This window comes from Euphorbia lathyris, chromosome 10 (genome assembly GCF_963576675.1).
Source record: "Euphorbia lathyris chromosome 10, ddEupLath1.1, whole genome shotgun sequence".
Classification (NCBI taxonomy): domain Eukaryota; kingdom Viridiplantae; phylum Streptophyta; class Magnoliopsida; order Malpighiales; family Euphorbiaceae; genus Euphorbia; species Euphorbia lathyris.
Window position 1 is genome coordinate 17,322,873 of NC_088919.1, and position 19,673 is coordinate 17,342,545.

At 36.9% G+C, this 19,673-nt stretch overlaps 2 protein-coding genes across 2 annotated transcripts; one reads left to right on the forward strand and one right to left on the reverse strand.

Moving 5' to 3' along the window:
* Nucleotides 1–304: 304 nt before the first annotated feature.
* LOC136209099 (leucine-rich repeat receptor-like tyrosine-protein kinase PXC3) lies at nucleotides 305–3,970 on the forward strand. The gene is made up of 2 exons (XM_066000479.1): nucleotides 305–3,119; nucleotides 3,386–3,970. The coding sequence occupies exons 1-2, from the start codon at nucleotides 779–781 to the stop codon at nucleotides 3,709–3,711; spliced, it is 2,667 nt and encodes an 888-aa protein (XP_065856551.1). The 5' UTR covers nucleotides 305–778; the 3' UTR covers nucleotides 3,712–3,970.
* An 862-nt stretch (nucleotides 3,971–4,832) lies between these two features.
* LOC136209052 (uncharacterized) lies at nucleotides 4,833–7,839 on the reverse strand. The gene is made up of 3 exons (XM_066000402.1): nucleotides 7,621–7,839; nucleotides 5,273–5,373; nucleotides 4,833–5,176 (listed from the first exon to the last, which is right to left on the reverse strand). Exons 2-3 carry the CDS (start codon nucleotides 5,364–5,366, stop codon nucleotides 5,031–5,033), a joined length of 240 nt encoding a protein of 79 aa, XP_065856474.1. The 5' UTR covers nucleotides 5,367–5,373; nucleotides 7,621–7,839; the 3' UTR covers nucleotides 4,833–5,030.
* Between the last annotated feature and the right edge of the window lie 11,834 nt (nucleotides 7,840–19,673).

Below are 19,673 nucleotides of genomic sequence, written 5' to 3' on the forward strand. Positions count from 1 at the left end.
ATTTATATCTTAACTTTTATCATTATCCACATGCTAATAGAATATCAAACGGCCGTAAGAGCTTTCTCTTCACAACTTACTTAATAACTTATCATTGACGAGTTTCTTTTCTCACTATTAGTAAATAAGAAGTGAATACGAAAAATGTTATTTATTTATATTATTTTGTTTATTTTCTGTAGATGCTCTTAAACGGCTCAGGCTAATATTAATTAGGATTAAATGAATATTACTTATTATAATAAAGTAAAGGAAAAAAGTAATAGAAAAGAAATGGAAGAATAGACAGCATAATGATCAATGGAAATGTAGTAAGAACAGTATATTGTCCTTGAAAGTATCAAAAAAACCCATAATAGTTGCAGAGGAGAGGGAGATTTGTGCTTTCTTTCATTCACTCCTATCTGCTCTTTTCTCGTGAAAACATACATACTACTACTCCTACTACCTTTTTTGTCTCTCTATTTACTGTTTCTTCTTCTACTCTCCTTTCCTCCTCCTGCATTTTCTTAATAAAGTTTCTCTCTTTTTCTTCATCTTTTGCCTTTCCCCCTTTCATGTCCCTCTTTTTCCTTTCAATCGCATTTCTTTGATTCACTTCCTAATTTAAGGGTTTTCTCCGCTCTTCATCCAATAAATCTCAAATGGGTTTTCCTGCTTGAACTCCAATTTTACTCTTTTCTATCCAAAGAGAAGTGGGAGTTTGGTGCCTACTACCTAATGATGTTCGATGAAAAATTGATTTGAGAACTAACTGTTATTCAGATAGATTTCAGTAATGGCGTTTTTGTGTTTGTTCTATCTTTTGCTACTTGGGGTTTTATCAAAATCCCAGCTGGTGATTGCTCTGTTAAATGATCAAGCTACACTTTTAGCCATTAACAAAGAGCTTAAAGTTCCTGGGTGGGATGACAACACCACAAATTACTGCAACTGGGATGGGATATTCTGCAATTTGAATCATTCTTTTGTGGAAAGGCTTGTTCTTTCAAGGCTTCAACTTCGAGGTAATGTGAATTTGATCTCACAGCTCAAAGCTTTGAAGCAGCTTGATCTTTCTAGCAATAGTTTTCGTAGTTCAATTCCTTCAGCTTTTGGCACTTTATCTGAGCTTGAGTATCTTGATTTGTCTTCCAATAATTTTGAAGGCTCGATTCCAAAGGAGTTGGGTAGTCTTAGAAACCTTAAATCACTTAACCTTTCTAATAACAAGCTTGTAGGGGAGATTCCTAATGAGCTTCAAGGTCTACATATGTTAGAGGAATTTCAGATTTCTAGTAATAGCTTCAACGGTTCAATTCCATATTGGGTGGGTAATTTTACAAAGCTGAGAGTTTTTACTGCCTATGAGAATAAATTAGGTGGTGAAATTCCTGATAATCTAGGTTCAGTTTCTGAGCTGAAGTTGTTGAACCTTCATTCAAATCAGCTTGGAGGGTCAATTCCTAGGAGTATTTTTGCTATGGGGAAGTTGGAAGTATTGGTTCTTACACAGAATAGATTGAGTGGTGAAATTCCTCAACTAGTTGGAAAATGCAAAGGTCTTTCGAGTATCCGGATAGGAAACAATGAGCTTGTTGGAGTTATTCCTAAGGAAATTGGGAATGTTAGCAGTCTCACCTATTTTGAAGCTGATGACAATCATTTATCTGGAGAGATCATCTCAGAGTTCGCCCGGTGCTCGAATCTGACCCTTCTAAACCTGGCCTCAAATGGGTTTGCTGGAGTTATTCCTCCTGAACTTGGGAAGCTTGTGAATTTGCAGGAACTGATTCTTTCAGGGAATAGTCTGTTTGGAGATATCCCAGAATCAATTCTTGGATGCAAGAGTCTTAACAAGCTTGATCTCAGCAATAATAGATTCAATGGGACTATACCGAATGATATCTGCAACATGTCAAGATTGCAGTACTTGCTTTTAAGTCAGAATTCAATTAAGGGTGAGATACCTCATGAGATTGGAAACTGCATAAAACTGCTGGCATTGCAGATGGGCAGCAACTATTTGACTGGAACCATCCCTCCTGAGATTAGCCGCATCCGCAACTTACAGATAGCCCTAAATTTGAGTTATAATCATCTCCGTGGATCACTGCCGCCCGAATTAGGGAAACTTGACAAGCTAGTTTCCTTGGATGTCTCTAATAATCAGCTCTCTGGTACAATTCCACAATCATTCAAGGGCATGTTGAGCTTGATTGAGGTTAATTTCTCAAATAATCTGCTCAGTGGCCCTGTTCCTGCATTTGTACCTTTCCAAAAGAGTCCAAATTCAAGTTTCTCGAGGAACAAAGGGCTCTGTGGAGATCCATTGAGCTCGCTATGTGGAAATTCTTATGCTTTTGATCATGACAATTATCATCACAAGGTTTCTTACAGAATCATTCTAGCTGTTATTGGTTCTGGTTTGGCTGTTTTCGTCTCAGTAACTGTAATTGTCCTGCTGTTTATGATGAGGGAGAGGCAGGAAAAAGCAGCTAAAGCAGCGGGATTCGCTGAGAATGCAACCAATGACCAACCAACAATAGTAGCAGGGCATGTCTTTGTTGAAAATCTCAGACAAGCAGTAGATCTTGATGCTGTTGTTAAAGCAACTTCAAAGGATTCAAACAAGCTCATCAATGGAACTTTCAGCACGGTTTATAAGGCAGTTATGCCTTCCGGGATGATATTGTCAGTAAGAAGATTGAAATCAATGGACAGAACCATTATTCATCACCAGGGCAAGATGATTAGAGAGCTCGAGAGGCTGAGCAAGCTGTGTCATGATAATCTGATGCGGCCTATTGGATATGTAATTTATGAAGATGTTGCTCTTTTGGTGCATGATTATTTACCCAATGGGACATTATTTCAGCTTCTTCATGAATCTAGCAAGCAATCAGAATATGAACCTGACTGGCCTACGAGGTTATCCATTGCCATTGGAGTAGCAGAAGGGCTCGCTTTTCTTCATCATGTGGCCATCATACACCTTGACATTTCTTCAGGGAATGCCCTTTTAGATGCTAACTTCAAGCCCTTGATTGGGGAGATTGAGATCTCAAAACTCTTAGATCCCTCCAGAGGCACTGCAAGTATCAGTGCAGTTGCCGGTTCCTTCGGTTATATTCCCCCAGGTAGCTTTTTTTCTTCTTCTAGTTGAACATTTATCATTTCTAACCTTCTACCTTCATATGCATCCCTTGGTTTTCTTTAGATTTCTTTTTTTGATGAATTCTTAGTTTATTCATTTGGAAAAATGCCTTGGTTTATAGTAGTCTAGGCTTCATAATCAATATCTTATCTATTAATTCTAGTCTAAGCTGCTAGTACATTTCATACTTTTTAGTTACCTAATCATTCACGAATTGTTTTGTATCTGATGTTCGTTTTTGGCATCCAGAATATGCATATACAATGCAAGTTACAGCTCCAGGAAACGTGTACAGCTATGGGGTGGTGTTGCTTGAGATTCTAACAAGTCGACAACCGGTGGAAGAGGATTTTGGTGAGGGGGTAGATTTGGTGAAGTGGGTTCATGGAGCTCCAGCAAGAGGAGAGACTCCGGAGCAGATACTCGATGCAAAACTCAGCACGGTTTCCTTTGGTTGGAGAAGGGAGATGCTGGCAGCCCTTAAGGTGGCGTTACTCTGCACAGACACCACACCAGCCAAACGCCCTAAGATGAAGAAAGTAGTTGAAATGCTCCAAGAAATTAAGCAAAACTGATTTTACCTACTGCAAAGTTTTCAGAAGTATTTAGTTCAAATTGGGAATGCTTTGAAGAAGGTTGGATATCTTGCTTGTACTAAAATGTTTACGAGGGATGGAAGGTTTTCAGGTTTGAAAGGGAATACTCGGTGGTCTAGTGAAAAGTTTAGAGAGGTGATGGAGTTGCATATGTAGCATATTGTGCTACACTTGTAATACTGAAAGTTTCTGATTTTAAATTTCTGCTGGAAATACATGTCACAACCATTTATAATTTCTCCCTTGGCAGTTGAAATCATTGATAAGGTTGCCATTTACATATACTCAAGTGATAAATCATAAATCCTTGAATTGCCTAATTACTTGAAAAGGTCCTTCCATTTTACTTTTATCATTAGAGCAATTGGGCTGTTAAGAAGCATCAAATACAATAATTGATTTATGTGATTTCAAATAAACAAGAAAGGTCAACTGCAAAGTTGCAACAAGCCAGGAGCTAACTCTTCCTCTCCTTGGATATGCCTTTTCAAATAAGCTTAAGAACACATGAGTTCATGTATATTCTATGCACCACATGAGTTCATGTATATTCTATGCACCTACGCTTGCGCTAAACTTATTTCATTTTCTACATCATTAACAGATGCAATACTAAGATCCACTAAGCATTCGCATTCAGCACACTTAAAGTACAAAGATGAACCAGTTTTACGTTCTTTTTGTAAGATTTTAAGTTGAATCTTAGGGTTTGATTGGATGGGAGGTTTAGAGGGGTTAATAAGGGAAGGGTTAGTAAGGGTTGATAGAAACCCTTGTTTGGGAAGGGGAAGGGTTAGTAAGGGTTTTTACAAACCCATGTTTGGAACACAAAAAAAATTAGAAGGGTAAAGGTTTGGAGGGGTTTTGAAGGTTTTTTTTTAAAGAAATTTCATCCAATTTTCAACCCCCCAATTTGATGGGTTTGGAAGGGTTAGAAATTACCCTTCTTTCCCCTTCCTTACCTTTCCCTACCCTTCTCTACCCTTCTCTTCCCTTCATCCAATCAAGCCCTTAAGAACCAGAATTTCATTCTTCACTTTGAGCAAGAATCACATAAAAACATGCATATAAAAAGCATGCACACAAAGAAAACACGAACAGATTGAATGCTTTATGGATATGTTTCCATTTAGTAGAAGTAGCTGTACTTGTAAACAAAAGAAATTTCCAGGAAGAGCCTGAGATTATTTATGGGTTAAACAGGAGATCCCATCTCAATCTATACTTGCTGCTATGTCCATGCACTTAAAAGCAGACAGAACATTACTCATAAAGGAAAAACACAGGTAAAATTAAATTCAAGAATCACGGGGCTTCACAATGAAGTTTTGGCGACTGATAGGGTTCATTACTACTGGTGGTCCTGCAGTACGCGGCCATGCCTGAAATTTTTTGTCAGTTGCTTCCCACCAGCCCTTGTTTGACACTGTACCAGGGGTGGTACCTGCATAGAAATTTTTAAATAGAAATTGCAGTGAAACCCAGTCTTATAACAGTAACAGGCCAAAAATATACCTAAAGGGAGAAGATAGCAACTCACCTCCAAATAACTTCTTGTCAGAAATAACATGGTCACATACATATGCAACTGCAAATGACCCAGCAAGAGCAAGAGTTATTTTGGCTGCTGTCATTCTCAAACTGCAAAAGAAGTACCCATAGTTATTAAAGGCATAAGGCGCACTACGGCGCAAAGGGTCCTTGAGCCTTGGTGCACAGCGTCGGCACATTAAAAGAATAAAATTATATAGAACCACCATAAATGATATTATATCAAATATAAGAAGTTGTAATTAAAATCAGAATGCAAAAAATAAGAAGTCATGTCAATGTTAATAAATTCTAACATGCAATATATCTTATATTCTAAAGTTATTAGAGTATTCAACAAAATAGTAAATACTGAGTTGACTAATAGCTACTTATTAACAAAAGTCTCCAACTTCAAGTTATGCCTTTGTTTGCTTCTTTTTTCTGGTATTTTACCATTGTTGTCTGCTTCTTCTTTCCCTTTGTTTCACATTATGCATCTTTCTCTCTCTATTTCTTTTCCTTGATTATTCAGTTCGAATGTCTGTCTCCTTTCCTTTTGTTTATTTTTGGACACTAGATGTGTCTATTCCAACAGTGGAGATTGAACATGTGGGTCAGTAATATAGAACCATAAAATTAACTTGTGACACAAAAGGCGTGCCTCTGATAACCATGTCCAGGCGCGCCTCAGCGTTGCCAGAGCAATATCATCCGCCTAATAACTGTGGAAGTACCAACATAAAAAAAAAAGGAAGAGGAATGTTCATGCTTGTTTAAATGAAATTCTTGCCAACTTCAGCAAAACCTATAAGTTTTACAGGGGTAACCAACAATTTGTGACCTTTACCACAACTCCACAAATTTCCAAGTTCACATAACAACTTCTATGATCTATCTCTGTATGCCAGGGTTTTACTTCATCCAAAGGAGTAAGAAGCATCCCTTTCACCCATTTAAATGCATCAAGTAAGCCATTACTACAGAGAACAACATTTGCCACTCGTATCTTAGAATCAGTTGGTCAAGGCCCAAAGGAGTAAAGAAGCATACCTTGTACCCATTTAAATACATTTGGTCAAGTAATGCATTACTACACAAAACAACATTTGCCACTCATATCTTAGGACCAGTTGGTCAAGACACCATGTGTTAACCACTTGTAATGTGTACAATATCAAGTAACTATCATGACTCACTCCATCTTTAAACCAACCAACATAAGTATGGGAATGGGTTGAACTAACATTTTCAGTTTAATATCATAAATATGGGCATTAGAGGATTCAACTAAAAAGCTATCATAAAGTCCAAAAATTATCCGTACTTGATTAAAAGCTTAATTTTTCTAATTTCAAAAGAAGAAACAATCAGTCTTTAATATCTCCATGGCAAGAGCAGAATACCATTATAAAGAAAGGAATGTTACGAACATATAAACCTTTCATTCAATTGTGGTCCTGGATAGTACAGTTTTGAATTCCAATCGCACTGCCCGATCACATAAAAAACATATATACACACATCTCTCAAATTGAAGCAAGAAATGGTAATGCCCTATCAACAAGAGCATACAGAATCATTCACCTAAATATATGCCTGTCAGATATTTTTCAATGTCTAGACAAACTAATGGAACTGTTAAAAAGATGACAAATTGTCTAAACGCCACCAATCAACAACCAAAAGCACTCAGTTCCTTCAGTAATCCCTGGGACCCATTTCGCACAAAATTATTAGAAACACAGAGTTAACATCGTCAGTAACACAAACAGCATCACAATTTCTACGGAGAAAAACATAGTAAATCTAGTACTAAATGAAGTCCTCAAAACAAAAAGATGATAAAAATCAGATCCCCAGCAAATCAGAACATGTATAAACCTTGTTAGAAAGAGATAAAGATAAGAATTATCCGCAGATCTGTAAGCTAGGGTTTCACTGTAACTAAACAGAACATCATGAAATCAAAGAAATTAAAAACCTAAGAGCAAAAGAGGGAAACTCACCGAGAGTGATGGATTTACGAAATCTGAGGAGACGTAAATCCAAAATTCTTAACAGAATAGTGAATACCAAATATAAATCAAAAGCAAAAGTCTTAACATAATACCAAATATAAATCAGAATGAATTCTGAAAGCAGATTTTTAGATGCACGTTTTAGGAAAAACTACAGTTGACGAGAAGAAACATAATGAAATAGGAAGAAAGAGTACCAAATATAAATCAAAACCATTCATTTTTCTTTTATTATCAGTAAACTTTCTAGGAAAAACTCCATTTCATTTTCACAAATAGAATCGTTTCAAGTATTAACCAGCAAGCAAAAGAAATAGGAGCAGAAAGAGTTCAGTACCTCAATCTGTAAACAGCGGGTAGATTTCACTTTAGAGAGGAAACGGCGGTGAATCTGTCAGGTGAGACGACGGTGAACGGTGTGGATTTGAGAGTGAAAGGCTGGAAGCGATGCTGGGTTTGGGGTTTGGAGAGGATACTGCGGTGGTCGGTTGAGAGGAAACGTCGGCTGTGGCCGGTTGAGATTGAGAGGAAACTGTAAAAGCGCAAGAAAAGGAATGTTAAATACTGAGAGTCGGACCGATATCAAACCAAATTTATCATTGGGTTGTGGGTCACTCAGATCAACTAAATGACTCGATTTGATGAGTTTGAATATCGTTACTATTGGGTTAGGATATGCTTACTTTGTTTATAACAAAGTAAGCATTACTTTGTTTTATATATATATATATATATATATATATATATAGAGTTTATTAAACGAAATCGTTAAAATAAAATAAGGAGAGATATATCACACTCTACTACTTCTGATAAAAAAAAAAGAGAAGACCTAACTAAAGTATGCGCCACTCCATTCACAGAACGATCTATACATCTGCCAGAAATGTCATTGATACTAAAAATAGGACTTCTACAATTAACCATAAGAAAAATGAAAGTATGTTTGATGAATATGCTCCACCAATACGTATCTTACTTCATCCCCACACCACTCAAACTCTTGAGTTTAGTCAACCTGAAAGCCTCTCAAATAACAATAGCTTCACATTTCCTAACAGAAAAATTTCCAGCAATACGTTTTGAAAACGCACCATAGAAGCTACTAGTGATGTCCCTATGCACAACACCAACGGCTAATAGAAAAATTTCCAGCAATACGTTTTGTGTTTACTTTGAGCTTACCAATGGAAGGTTGAGATCAAACAATACTCATAGGGTCTCCACGGTGAAAACCAAGCATCTTGTCGACATTATTTTGTAATAATTGTGCATTTTACCCGTCTTTAAGCTCAACACAAGCCAAACGAAAGACAACAGTAACGTTAGCACTCCAGCCGTTTCACACCACCTCAATCCTACAACATCAAACACCCCACACAATTGAAACACATAAACAACATTTCTCTTCAGTTGACACAAACCAGACAACAAACGACTCCCTGTAAAATTTGAAATTATCCTCCACGAACAGCGGTTACAAACTGTTGTGGCAAAAGAACAGTTATAAATAATATGAATGCTAGATTCCAGCCCTCATTCGTACAAACAACACAACTGATCAATATTAATTAACATATTGACAAATTAAATTATCAGCCGTAGGGATCAAATTTTTATGAATTCTCCAAACTAAATTACGCACCTTTGATGGAATTTTGAGACCCCAAGCTGCTTCCAATAACTCCGACACTAATCCAAACATCCGTTAAAGATAATCGTATAACCACATTTAACAGAATAATTGTCATGCTGTTGATACCTCAAAAACCAATCTTACAATTATCATTTGTAGAGCAATGAATACTGAGAATATTGTTAACATCTTCCTGGTTAAAAATATTATTAATAATCTCATAATCTCATTTCCTCCTGTCTACTTCAAACAAAGATGAGACATTCTCATTAGCATGGACAAATGAATATAAAGTAGAAGGTAACTTATTAGTGTTGTTAAGTAGCCAAGCATCCCTGCTAATTCTAATGTTATTTCCATCACCCATCTAACGTCGACATCCATGAATTAGAATTGTTTGAGCTTGCCAAATGCTACTCCAAACAAAACTAGGATTCACATCTTTACTGGCATGAAGGAAGTTGTAGTCTTTAAAATAACGGGCTTTGGAAATACGAAAAACTAAAGAACTAGGCTCAGTGAGGAATCTCTACGCTTACTTCCCTAGCATGCCCAAATTAAAGATCCTCAATTTTTTGAAACCCAACCCCCCAGCTTCCTTTAACACACATAATTTGTCATATTCCATCCATATGATACATCTGCCTCCACTACACCACCAAAACCCATTAAACATCCTTTCTATTTCTTGGCAAAGGCCAACAAGAAATAAGAAGACACTTGATATGGACGTTTTATCCCTATCTTTTGGGTTAATTTACGGTTTATTTTTAAGCTAGGTTGTTAGGTTTAGTGCTAGTTTATTGCATATTTCACTAAATTAGCAACAACTAATAAATTATGTACCTTTAGTTGATTTTCGTCATTTTTAATAAATAAAATAAATAAATAAATCAAGTAATCTCGGTGTTCATAATTGTGCTTTGCAGGACAAACGTATAAGACGGAAAAGGCGATGAATAAACGTCCACGCGAAGCGCAACATGTACCACGCGTAGCCTAAATCAGTGAGAAGTGTTCGATAAGCGTCAGTAAATCATTTACGCGGAGCATGACCCTTTCCACGCAGAGCGTGGACCTTTTAGAGGACAAAAATATGACTTCAGAAGCTCATATACGCGGTGCGTAGGTATTCCACGCGGAGCGTAAGTGTCAGGTCACCTTGTTCACATTGAAGACAGATTTAACACATTTTCGTATTTTCATCGTATTTCCCTCATACGAACTCGGATTGAGGCGATTCAAAATGCGTTCGAAAGCTAAGAGAAAGATGTACAAGTGACTAATATTGTCATCTCCAAATTCGCAGCGAAATAGGCTCAGATAATTAATCTAAGTTGCTGGACGTGTTGAAGCTTAGGAAATCTTCCATGGGTGTGAAATATGCAAGGGAGAAAATAAGAAAATAATGAAGCATCACATGCTTCATTATTCTACATCAAATTCAAAGTCTTCCTACCACTTTTACACACATTCAAAGTCTCCATTCACATTGAAAGTCTTCATTCAAAGTCTTTTCTTCACACTATGTAATTACAATTATGACCCAAGCTTGATTTGTGTATAAAATAGGAGTGCTTGGTACTCATTTAGGGCGTAGTAAGTAGTATGTAGATGTAGTTTTAGATTTAGATTCAGAATTTTATATAACCAAACTCTACCACTTTGAGAGCTTGTTCACTTATTCCGTCACTCCGTCGAAGTTCCGTTCCATCCTCCTCCACCAAGCTCGAAAAGTTCCACCTCCAAGACCTAAGAGACGGCCTTGAGTCCTGTTAGCTAGTTCCAAGGGCCGATTCTTCCCTTTCTACTTGCTAATTAGCTTGCACTCTTCCTATGTACTAGGCTTGGTTGTATTCATATTTTTCCATTCCACATTTATAATATATGATTTGCAATTCCCGTTTCTCTATACGTGTTGATGTTTACTACTTGTTTTGATATTTTTAATTGATTATTGTGTAGGGGGAGTTCGATACCCGGCGCCCTTTGTACGGGTCATCTTTAGGGAACCATATAGGCGCTGCCCTACCGGGAGTAACATTCCGGAAACCGTAGGAATTGACAAGCCACGGAACTTACGGGCCCTAGTTTCTGATCCCCCGCATTAGACAGGCCTTGACTAGGAACCACGTAGTCTAAGTACTTCACGGGGTCGACCGAACTACACGTAGTCGTCTTTGCAAGAGTAAACCACCAATCTTATATGTTCGGAGTCTTTGCTTATCATATTTATATCTTATCATAACCCGTAGCGTTTTGGTTATATAAGTCTGTCTCACCATAGTTTAGGAGTAGTTTGTAGTTGTCGCCCAAACCAACCTAAAGTATTCACCGCCTAGATAACGAATAGAACCGAGTAGTTTAATACTTGTAGATATAAATCCCGTGGATTCGATACCCGGTCTTAACCGGATTATTACTTGATACGACGGGGTACACTTGCCCCTACGTAGTAGCGTCTAGTAGAGTTTTTCATCAACGCACACATCATATTTATCATCACCCATATAGCATCTACACATCCCATTGTCCCACATTACACTACTAGGCGCCGCACATCAACACTCATTACAAAATTTGGGATTTCTTGAAGGACAATCTTGAGTAGGACCTATTTTCCTACACGAGGAAGAAGTTTGCTATGTCAAGATTATAAACGGTGCACACACGATCCTTGATAAAACTTAACACCTCTCTTTTACTTCTACCCAAGGAAGGCCTAAATACCTTCCCTGATTATTCGTTTCAATAACTCCCAAAATACTATAGACATCATCATGAAATGAGACATGCACATTTCTACTAAATATAATAGCAATTTTATTAAAATTCACAACTTCTCCAGAAGCTAATTCATGCTCGTTAAACACCTCATGAACAATTTAAGCTGCAACTGATGAAGCTTAGAAAAACATATAACAATCATCAGCAAAGAACAAATGTCTAACATAAGGAGCTCCTACTGCTACTCTATAACCTTTCCAGAGGTTTTGCCTCTCTTTTTGCTTTATAAGAGAACTTATACTTTCACAAAAATAATAAAAAGGTAATGAGATAATTGATCACCTTGCCTCACTCCCATGTAAGGCACACTTGGACCGATTTCATAACCCTTAGAAACAATGTGATATTTGATTGAAGATATACAAATAAGGATCAAATTAACCCAATGAGTAGTGAAACCAAATTTAGAAAGCATATATTGCACATAACCCCACTCCAAATGATCACAAGCCTTACTCATATCAATCTTAAACGCAACAGTACCTTTAATGCTATGATTCTTGTTGGTCCCTTTTGATATAAGGATTAGTTCCTAGGGGGAGGGGATAAGGAACTATTTAAAATTTTTATCCTTTAAAGGCTGACTTAGTTCTTATATCACTTAAGATTTTTCTTTTAGCACTTGATATTGAGTGAGGTCAGAGGCAGCTTTAGTTAATCAAAGACTAAGGCTGCTTCTATGGTTGAGTCAGGAGATAGCACTAAAGAGTCTATTCCTGAACTCAGTATCAATAATTACAACTCAGCGTTATATTAGTTAAGCGTTTTACTAGGCACAATATAAAGCAAGCATATAAGGAGTTAACTGTTAGAAGATGATATTCAGCAGATTTATCCTGGTTCGGCCTCCTGCCTACGTCCAGTCCCCGGAATCCTTCCGAGCTTTAATCCACTACTAAGATCTTTTAGGTAGAGCACAAACCTCTTATAATAGATTTACAGAGTATCTTCCTCTACAAACCTATACTCAGTACTAAGAGTAGTTACAGAGTACCTTCCTCTATATCTACCTACACTTAGCACTAGCTACCTTTGAATGCTAACTACTCAGCAACTCAGAGTCTCCTCTCAATTTAAGAATTGATAATTTTGTTCTATTAACAAAGAACACTTGCATGATCTAGTTTAAACGTTTACATAAAGATTGGAATTGGTGTAAGATTGCTTTGCTTTTTGCATAGAAACTTCAAGTGAGAATTTGCTCAGCGGTTCGACTTGGTGAAGATCGGCATCGAATAAAGCAAATGAAGGGCCTATTTATAGTGATACCTAAGCCTTCAGTGATTTCGAATTTTGAATAACCACTGGAGGGAAACGGTTTTGCTATCCCTTTCGCTCCTCAGTGCTCAGAGTCTTTGACCAACAAGAATGTTGCGTTTTCTGTGTTGATCAGTGCTCAGATGCTTTTGGTCAGTAAGCGTTAGGTTGTCTCTCCATTCATGGCAAAGTCTCCTCGACAATCTTCTGTTGCATCTGAACTTTTCCTCAAATGGATTAGCTTTGTCTACAAGTTGGTTGAGTCAACTTCTTCTTGTCTCTTATCTGTTCTACTTAGCAGCTTCATTGTGAAGCAGTTAGCAAGCCTTCTGGATCCTTCTACCTGCTGGGCTGAGTTGATCCATAAGCTTGGATTTGTTGCTTGGGCTTTAGACTTGTCTTCATGGGCTTTGGGCCTTGGTCTTAATGTCTTTCAATACTAGTGAATTAAATACTCAACACTTGAACAAACACATTAGTAACAAATAAATAAAAGCATTTAAATTTAATGTGTTGGAATATTTTATCAATGGGATTTAATAATTTTATCAAATCAAAATCATTGTGGAAATGTGTTTCAATAATTCTTCCTTCTTAGATGATGAGTAGTCTCAAAAGAAATTAAAATATTGTCTATAATGGGTCTACCATGAATAAAAGCACTTTGTAGTAATATAAGATATCGATCCCATGAGGAACAAAGTTATTACTCACTATCACTTAATCTGTTTCTTTTGTTTACAGAAATCAAATTTAAGAAAGTTGTTAATTATCTAACTAAAACTAATCTAATTACTTGAATCTAAAGATCAAACTTAAATTTGCACTTGAATAATAGGTTAGAGACAGATGATAAGAACTTAATGATTTTCTTAATTATACTTATTCAATCTAACGATTACAAGTTAAGTTGTAAATATTTCTAATTTACTCTCTCGACATAAATTAGAGTACTTAGCAATGTAAAACGATGATACTAATTCTCAGTTCCACTTGTTGAATCAATTAATCAATCATAAATATTGCTAGTTAAATAATCAACATATGATAACTATCTTATTATCCTGATCTGTCTAGTGATAAAAGATAATCAATTCTTCATAAATTTCATTAAGGAATTGTTTCTCGATCATATTCCTAACTATAAAAAACAATTAAGAACTTACTTGAAACATGTATTATGAAAAGAATACTATAAGTTGAATTAAACGAAATTAAATAAACAAATTAAAGTAGATACTGATTATCATCCATAAAGATGAAAACATATAATGTAATTGAAAAGACAAGAAGTCGAGAAGAAGAAGAAGAAGAAGAAGAAGAAGAAGAAGAAGAAGAAGAAGAAGAAGAAGAAGAAGAATGAAGGATTATCACTCTATCCTTTTACAAGAATTTCTTCTGTGCTTCTTGTTCTCCAACTTTTCTTCAATATGTTAGAACATGTGTTTGATATTCAAATCCCTATTTCTCTCTACTTTTTGTGTTTTTTCCAAGTAATTAATGATCATAAATTCCAGAAATTATGTCATTTTAAAGGTGGAGACACCCCTCTAGAGAGACACGTCTTTTGGATGGAAGGATGTGATTTTTGACAAAGAGACATAACTTTTCAGAAATTCTAAAAAATTCCACGGACGCGTTCTTTTTCGCGAGCGTGTTTCTGAAAAATCCTGCAATCCAAGCTTTTTTTCCTTCCCAATCCTATAAGGCGAGCGCGTTTTTCTCACAGACGCGTTTCAGCTAATTTTCACATCAAACTATGAATTTCGATGCATCTTTGGCAATTTTCCTACACAAAATATAACACTAAAACAAAGATAAAATATTAACAAATCACATAAATAACACACTTAAATTACCAAAATTAAATACTAAACACTGAACAAAATATTAAGTGACAAGTGAAAAAGCTGCTAGATTGTAAGCATATTAAGGAAGTGGTTTATGCGAAGTGGATTGCTAATGTGGTATTGGTGAAAAAAGCGAATGGGAAATGGAGGATGTGTGTTGACTTTACTGATTTAAATAAGGCATGTCCGAAGGATTTGTATCCTCTTCCCTGCATTGATATTTTGATTGATTCAACCCCTGGATATGCAATCTATTCACTTTTGGATGCTGCAATTGGGTACCATCAGATTCCTATGAATCCCAAGGACCTCACGAATGTTTGCTTTCGGACTGACGAAGGAACTTATGGTTACAATGTGATGCCCTTCGGGTTAAAGAATGCAGGTGCAACTTACCAGAGTTGGTAAACAAAAATTTTGGAGATGTTATTGGGGATAAGGTGGAGGTGTATGTTGATGATATGATTGTTAAAAGTAGATTGGTGGAGGAGCATGCAGCGGATTTGGCTAAAGTTTTGGCTACATTATAAGAGCACAACTTGAAGCTAAATCCCGAGAAGTGTACCTTCGGTGTATCATCAAGAAATTTTTTGGGTTTTATGATTTTGCAAAGAGGAATCGAGGCAAATCCAGACAAAATTCAGGCGATCGTCAATATGGAGGCACCTAAAAGGATCAACGATGTTCAAAAGTGGAATGGAAAGATAAATGATTTGGGACGCTTCATCTCTTGTTCTGTAAGAAGATGTTTCTACAAAAGTTTAAAGGGGATGAAGAATTTTAAGTGGACTAGTGAGTGCTAGGCATCTTTTGATAAGTTGAAAGAATTTTTATCAACACCGCCACTTTTGAGTAGGCCCTTACCAAATGAAACATTATATCTATATATTAGTGTTTCAGAGGAGGCAGTGGGCACGGTTCTGGTCAGAGAAAAAGGATCAAAGCAATTTCCTGTTTATAATATAAGCAAGGTTTTAAGGTCGGCTGAGGTCCGGTATCCGAAGTTGGAAAAGTTAGCGTTTGGAGTGGTGTTTACGGCTCAGAAGTTAAGACACTATTTTTAGATCCATTCCATTGTGGTACGAACAGATATGCCGTTTTGGAAGGTTTTGCAGAGACCCAAAGCCGTAGGAAGGATTGCCGAATGGGCTTTAAAGCTCATCGAGTTTGATATCAGGTATGAACTGAGGAAGGCTTTTAAGGCTCAGGCCTTGGCAGATTTTTTGATAGAAATACCCAATGGTACAAATTTAATTCCTGATAAAACAAAGGTTTGGGAAATTTTTGTTGATGGAAGTTCAAATAAAAATGGATCGGGAATTGGTGTTTATGTGCGAGGACCTCAAGGAATTAGGTTTCGGTATCTGGCTTCATTGGGTTTCGTGGCTTCTAATAATGTGGCAGAGTACGAAGCTTTGCTGTAGGGATTGCGAATCTTGAACATTATTAAGCCAGACAGGGCGGTTTTGAAAAGTGATTCACAATTAGTGGTCTACCAATTAACGAAATTTTTTGAAACTCGCACTGAATCAATGAAGAAATACTTAGCATTGGTTAAAAATTTTCTCGTGGAAAGTAAGGCCGAAGGCCAAAGCCTGGAGGTTCAGAGAATTCCAAGAGAAGAAAATGAGGAGGCTGATTATTTGGCCAAGCTTGCTTCGACTCTAGACGGGTCCAGGAGTTGTTCTTGTAGAATCGAACGAATCCTTGCACCGAGCATTAATCAAGCTGAAGTCATGACCATCGATGGGTCTTCTAAATGGTACTATATTATTCTTACTTATCTGCTTACATGTGTTTTACCTAATGATAAGTTAGAAAGCGTAAAGATCCAAAGAAAGTCAGGAAGGTATTCGGTTGTTGAAGGCATTTTATACCCAAGGTCATTCGATCGGCCATGGTTGAAATGTATCAGATTCAATGAGGGAAAGCTCATTTTACAGGAAATTCATGAAGGAATATGTGAGGCACATGAAGGAAGAGATGCTCTGGCAAGAAAGACACAACTACTAGGGTTTTATTGGCCTCAAATGGTTGCAGATGCTGCTGATTTGGTTAAAAAATGTGAGCAATGTCAACAATTTGCACCAATTGTTCAATCACCGACAACGACTATGAGGGTAATCCAATCGGCATGGCGTTTGCAATTTAGGTAATTGATATCGTCGGAGCTTTCCCAAAAGCTAAGAATCAGAAGAAATTCTTAATAGTAGTAATCGATCATTTCACAAAATGGGCAGAGGCTGAAGCAGTAGCTTCCACCACTTCAACACAAATTATAACTTTTGTGGAAAAATGATTTTTTGCAGGTTTGGTGTCCCTCATACTATCATAACGGACAATGGCAAACAATTTGATTGTAAGGCATTTCGGGAATTTTGCAATTCTTTAAATATTAAACTTCGGTTCAGTAGCTCATCCGCAGAGTAATGGGATGACTGAGGTAACGAATAGAACCATTGTCCAAGGGTTGAAGAAATGTTTGGGCAAGGCAAAAGGTTCGTGGGTGGAAGAATTACAACATGTCCTATGGGCATATAGAACAACTCCATGAGCAGCAACAGGAGAAACACCTTTCTCTCTGACATATGGAGCCGAAGCCTTTGTCCCAGTGGAAATTGGGAGTCCAAGCCCAAGAGCAACGTATCATTCCGAAGAGGACAATGAGGAAAGAATAAAGATGAAACTTGATTACCTGGAGGAGAGAATGGAGCAAGCGGCTATCAAAACATCAGCTTATAAACAGAAAATCAAGGCAACTCATGACAAACGGGTTTGGCCTAGACAATTCTTTCAGGGAGATTTAGTAATGAGAAATGCCAAAGCTTCGCAGTCCAGGCAAGATAAAGAAAAACTGGAAAGAAACTGGGAAGGACCATTTCAGATTGAAGAATGTGTGGGTACTCATGCCTACAAGCTTCGGGAACTGAATGGAATGCAGTTACGTTAAGAAAGTTTTATCAGTAAACCTATCAAAAAGATAGTTTGATTCAGGCTTTGTTTAAATTTGCTCATCTTTGTAAGTTCAATAAATATTGTCAAATCCTACTTTTTCAAGTAGTCGATTCAATAAGAATATTCTTTCTATCAATTTTAAACATCCATGATTAGAGTTACTTAATGATTAAATTAAAAAAGCTAATCCTATGCATGCTAAAAGGATTCTAGCGAACAATCATTAAGCAAAAAACATTCTAATTAAGGGTAATAAAATTATAAAGAGTTTGGACAAAACAAAGATACTAGTACACTTCAAAGATCACGAGGATCAGGAAATTCATCAAGTAAGGGAACTTTGGGAACGTCTTCATGATCCTCTGGAGGAAATATGTTCACCCAGAAGTCAAAATGAGCATCAAGGTATATTTCACGAAGTTGACGCAAAAACCAAACTCTAAACTTCATAGATCGACTAACTGCTAAATCTCGGGCTTGAGCAAGAACTTCAAGCATATCCTGATTTAATCTGGTAATTGAACGGGCAAAAAGAGCAGTATTGAGTAGCCGATCCTCTTTGAGTAACTCAATTCTAGCACGAAGTGCCGAATTAGAGTCTCTGGCAAGATTTATTCCTTTCTTCAGAAGCTCAGTTCGTCCTTTCTCAACGTCCATTTCTTCTTGTGCCTTAAAGAGTAAAAGTTCTAAGTTTCCACACTTTTCAGATAAGGTATTCAACTCAATATTGAGTTCGGAAACCTTATCTTGAGTAGTATTCCTTTCCTTCAAAACTTCATCATAATCTGTTTAAAGGGCTTGGAGATTGTGTCGTTGTCTTCGGACAAGTTCATCCCTTTCCCGAACAAGCTCATTAAGATCATCTACATCTTTTGCTTTCTGCAAAGCAAGTTTTTCCCTCCTTTCGGTAGCCGCTTTTTCTGCCTTAGCTTCGACAAGCTCTTTCTTCAAAAGAAAAATGTCTGCAGCTTGTTTTTGGTTGATTCGATGAAGTTCGCTGTACTTTTCAGCAGTAGTCTAGTATTGGTCCACTAAAGTGGTGGTAGCTGCTTGATCCTAGAAGAAGAAGAAAAGTAAAAAACCTAGAATATAAATATAAAAAAAGAAGGAAAACAGCCGAAGGAATTACCAAAGCTTTTCTCTTCAGAACCTCTTCACAGGCAGAAAGAACGTTAATCTGTTCGAAATACTTTGTATCCCGGGGAATAACAGAAAGACGAGAGATGTCTCTTACTATCCCCAGAACATCAAGTGAAACTTGGTTCTCAAAAAGTTTCTTCCAAAGCTGCAAAAAATTGTTTTTTTTATAAAATATATAAAAGGATTAAGCAAGTAAAGAAAGTAAAAAGAGAGGATAGCTTACCTCAGGTCGATCATATTGTTGGAATTCGAAAAGTTCATTTAAATTAACAGTATCAGTAATCTGATTCACTGTTCGATAATTTACTCATTTCAAGGATTTTCTTCTCTTGGCAGAAGGCTCCTCAAAAGAGATTGAAATTGCCCTTTTGGTTGGCTTTGTTATTATAACTTCTAGGACGGCACTTTGTTCCATTTCTCTTTCAGTAAACCGCTCCAGCTGAACGGATTTTTCAGTATCAGATACATCAGAATCGGTATCTGAAAGAATACCTTGATTAAAAGCAGGCTCTAGAGCTTGGGAGGAGGAAGCAAAGTCTTTTTTCGAAGGTTGAGGTTGGGGTTTCATTGGTTGAAGATTGACCTTCGAAGAAGGAACGATCAAACTTGAGTTTTCAGGTAGATGAGTAGAAACTGCCATTTCTATTCATGTTTCAACCTCTGGAATTATAGGTGTAGCACCAAAAGGACCAAGGGATGGAGGAGTGTCCATTTGGATATTACTTCTGGTAGGAGGAATTGAAAAATTTACTGTTGGGATAACAA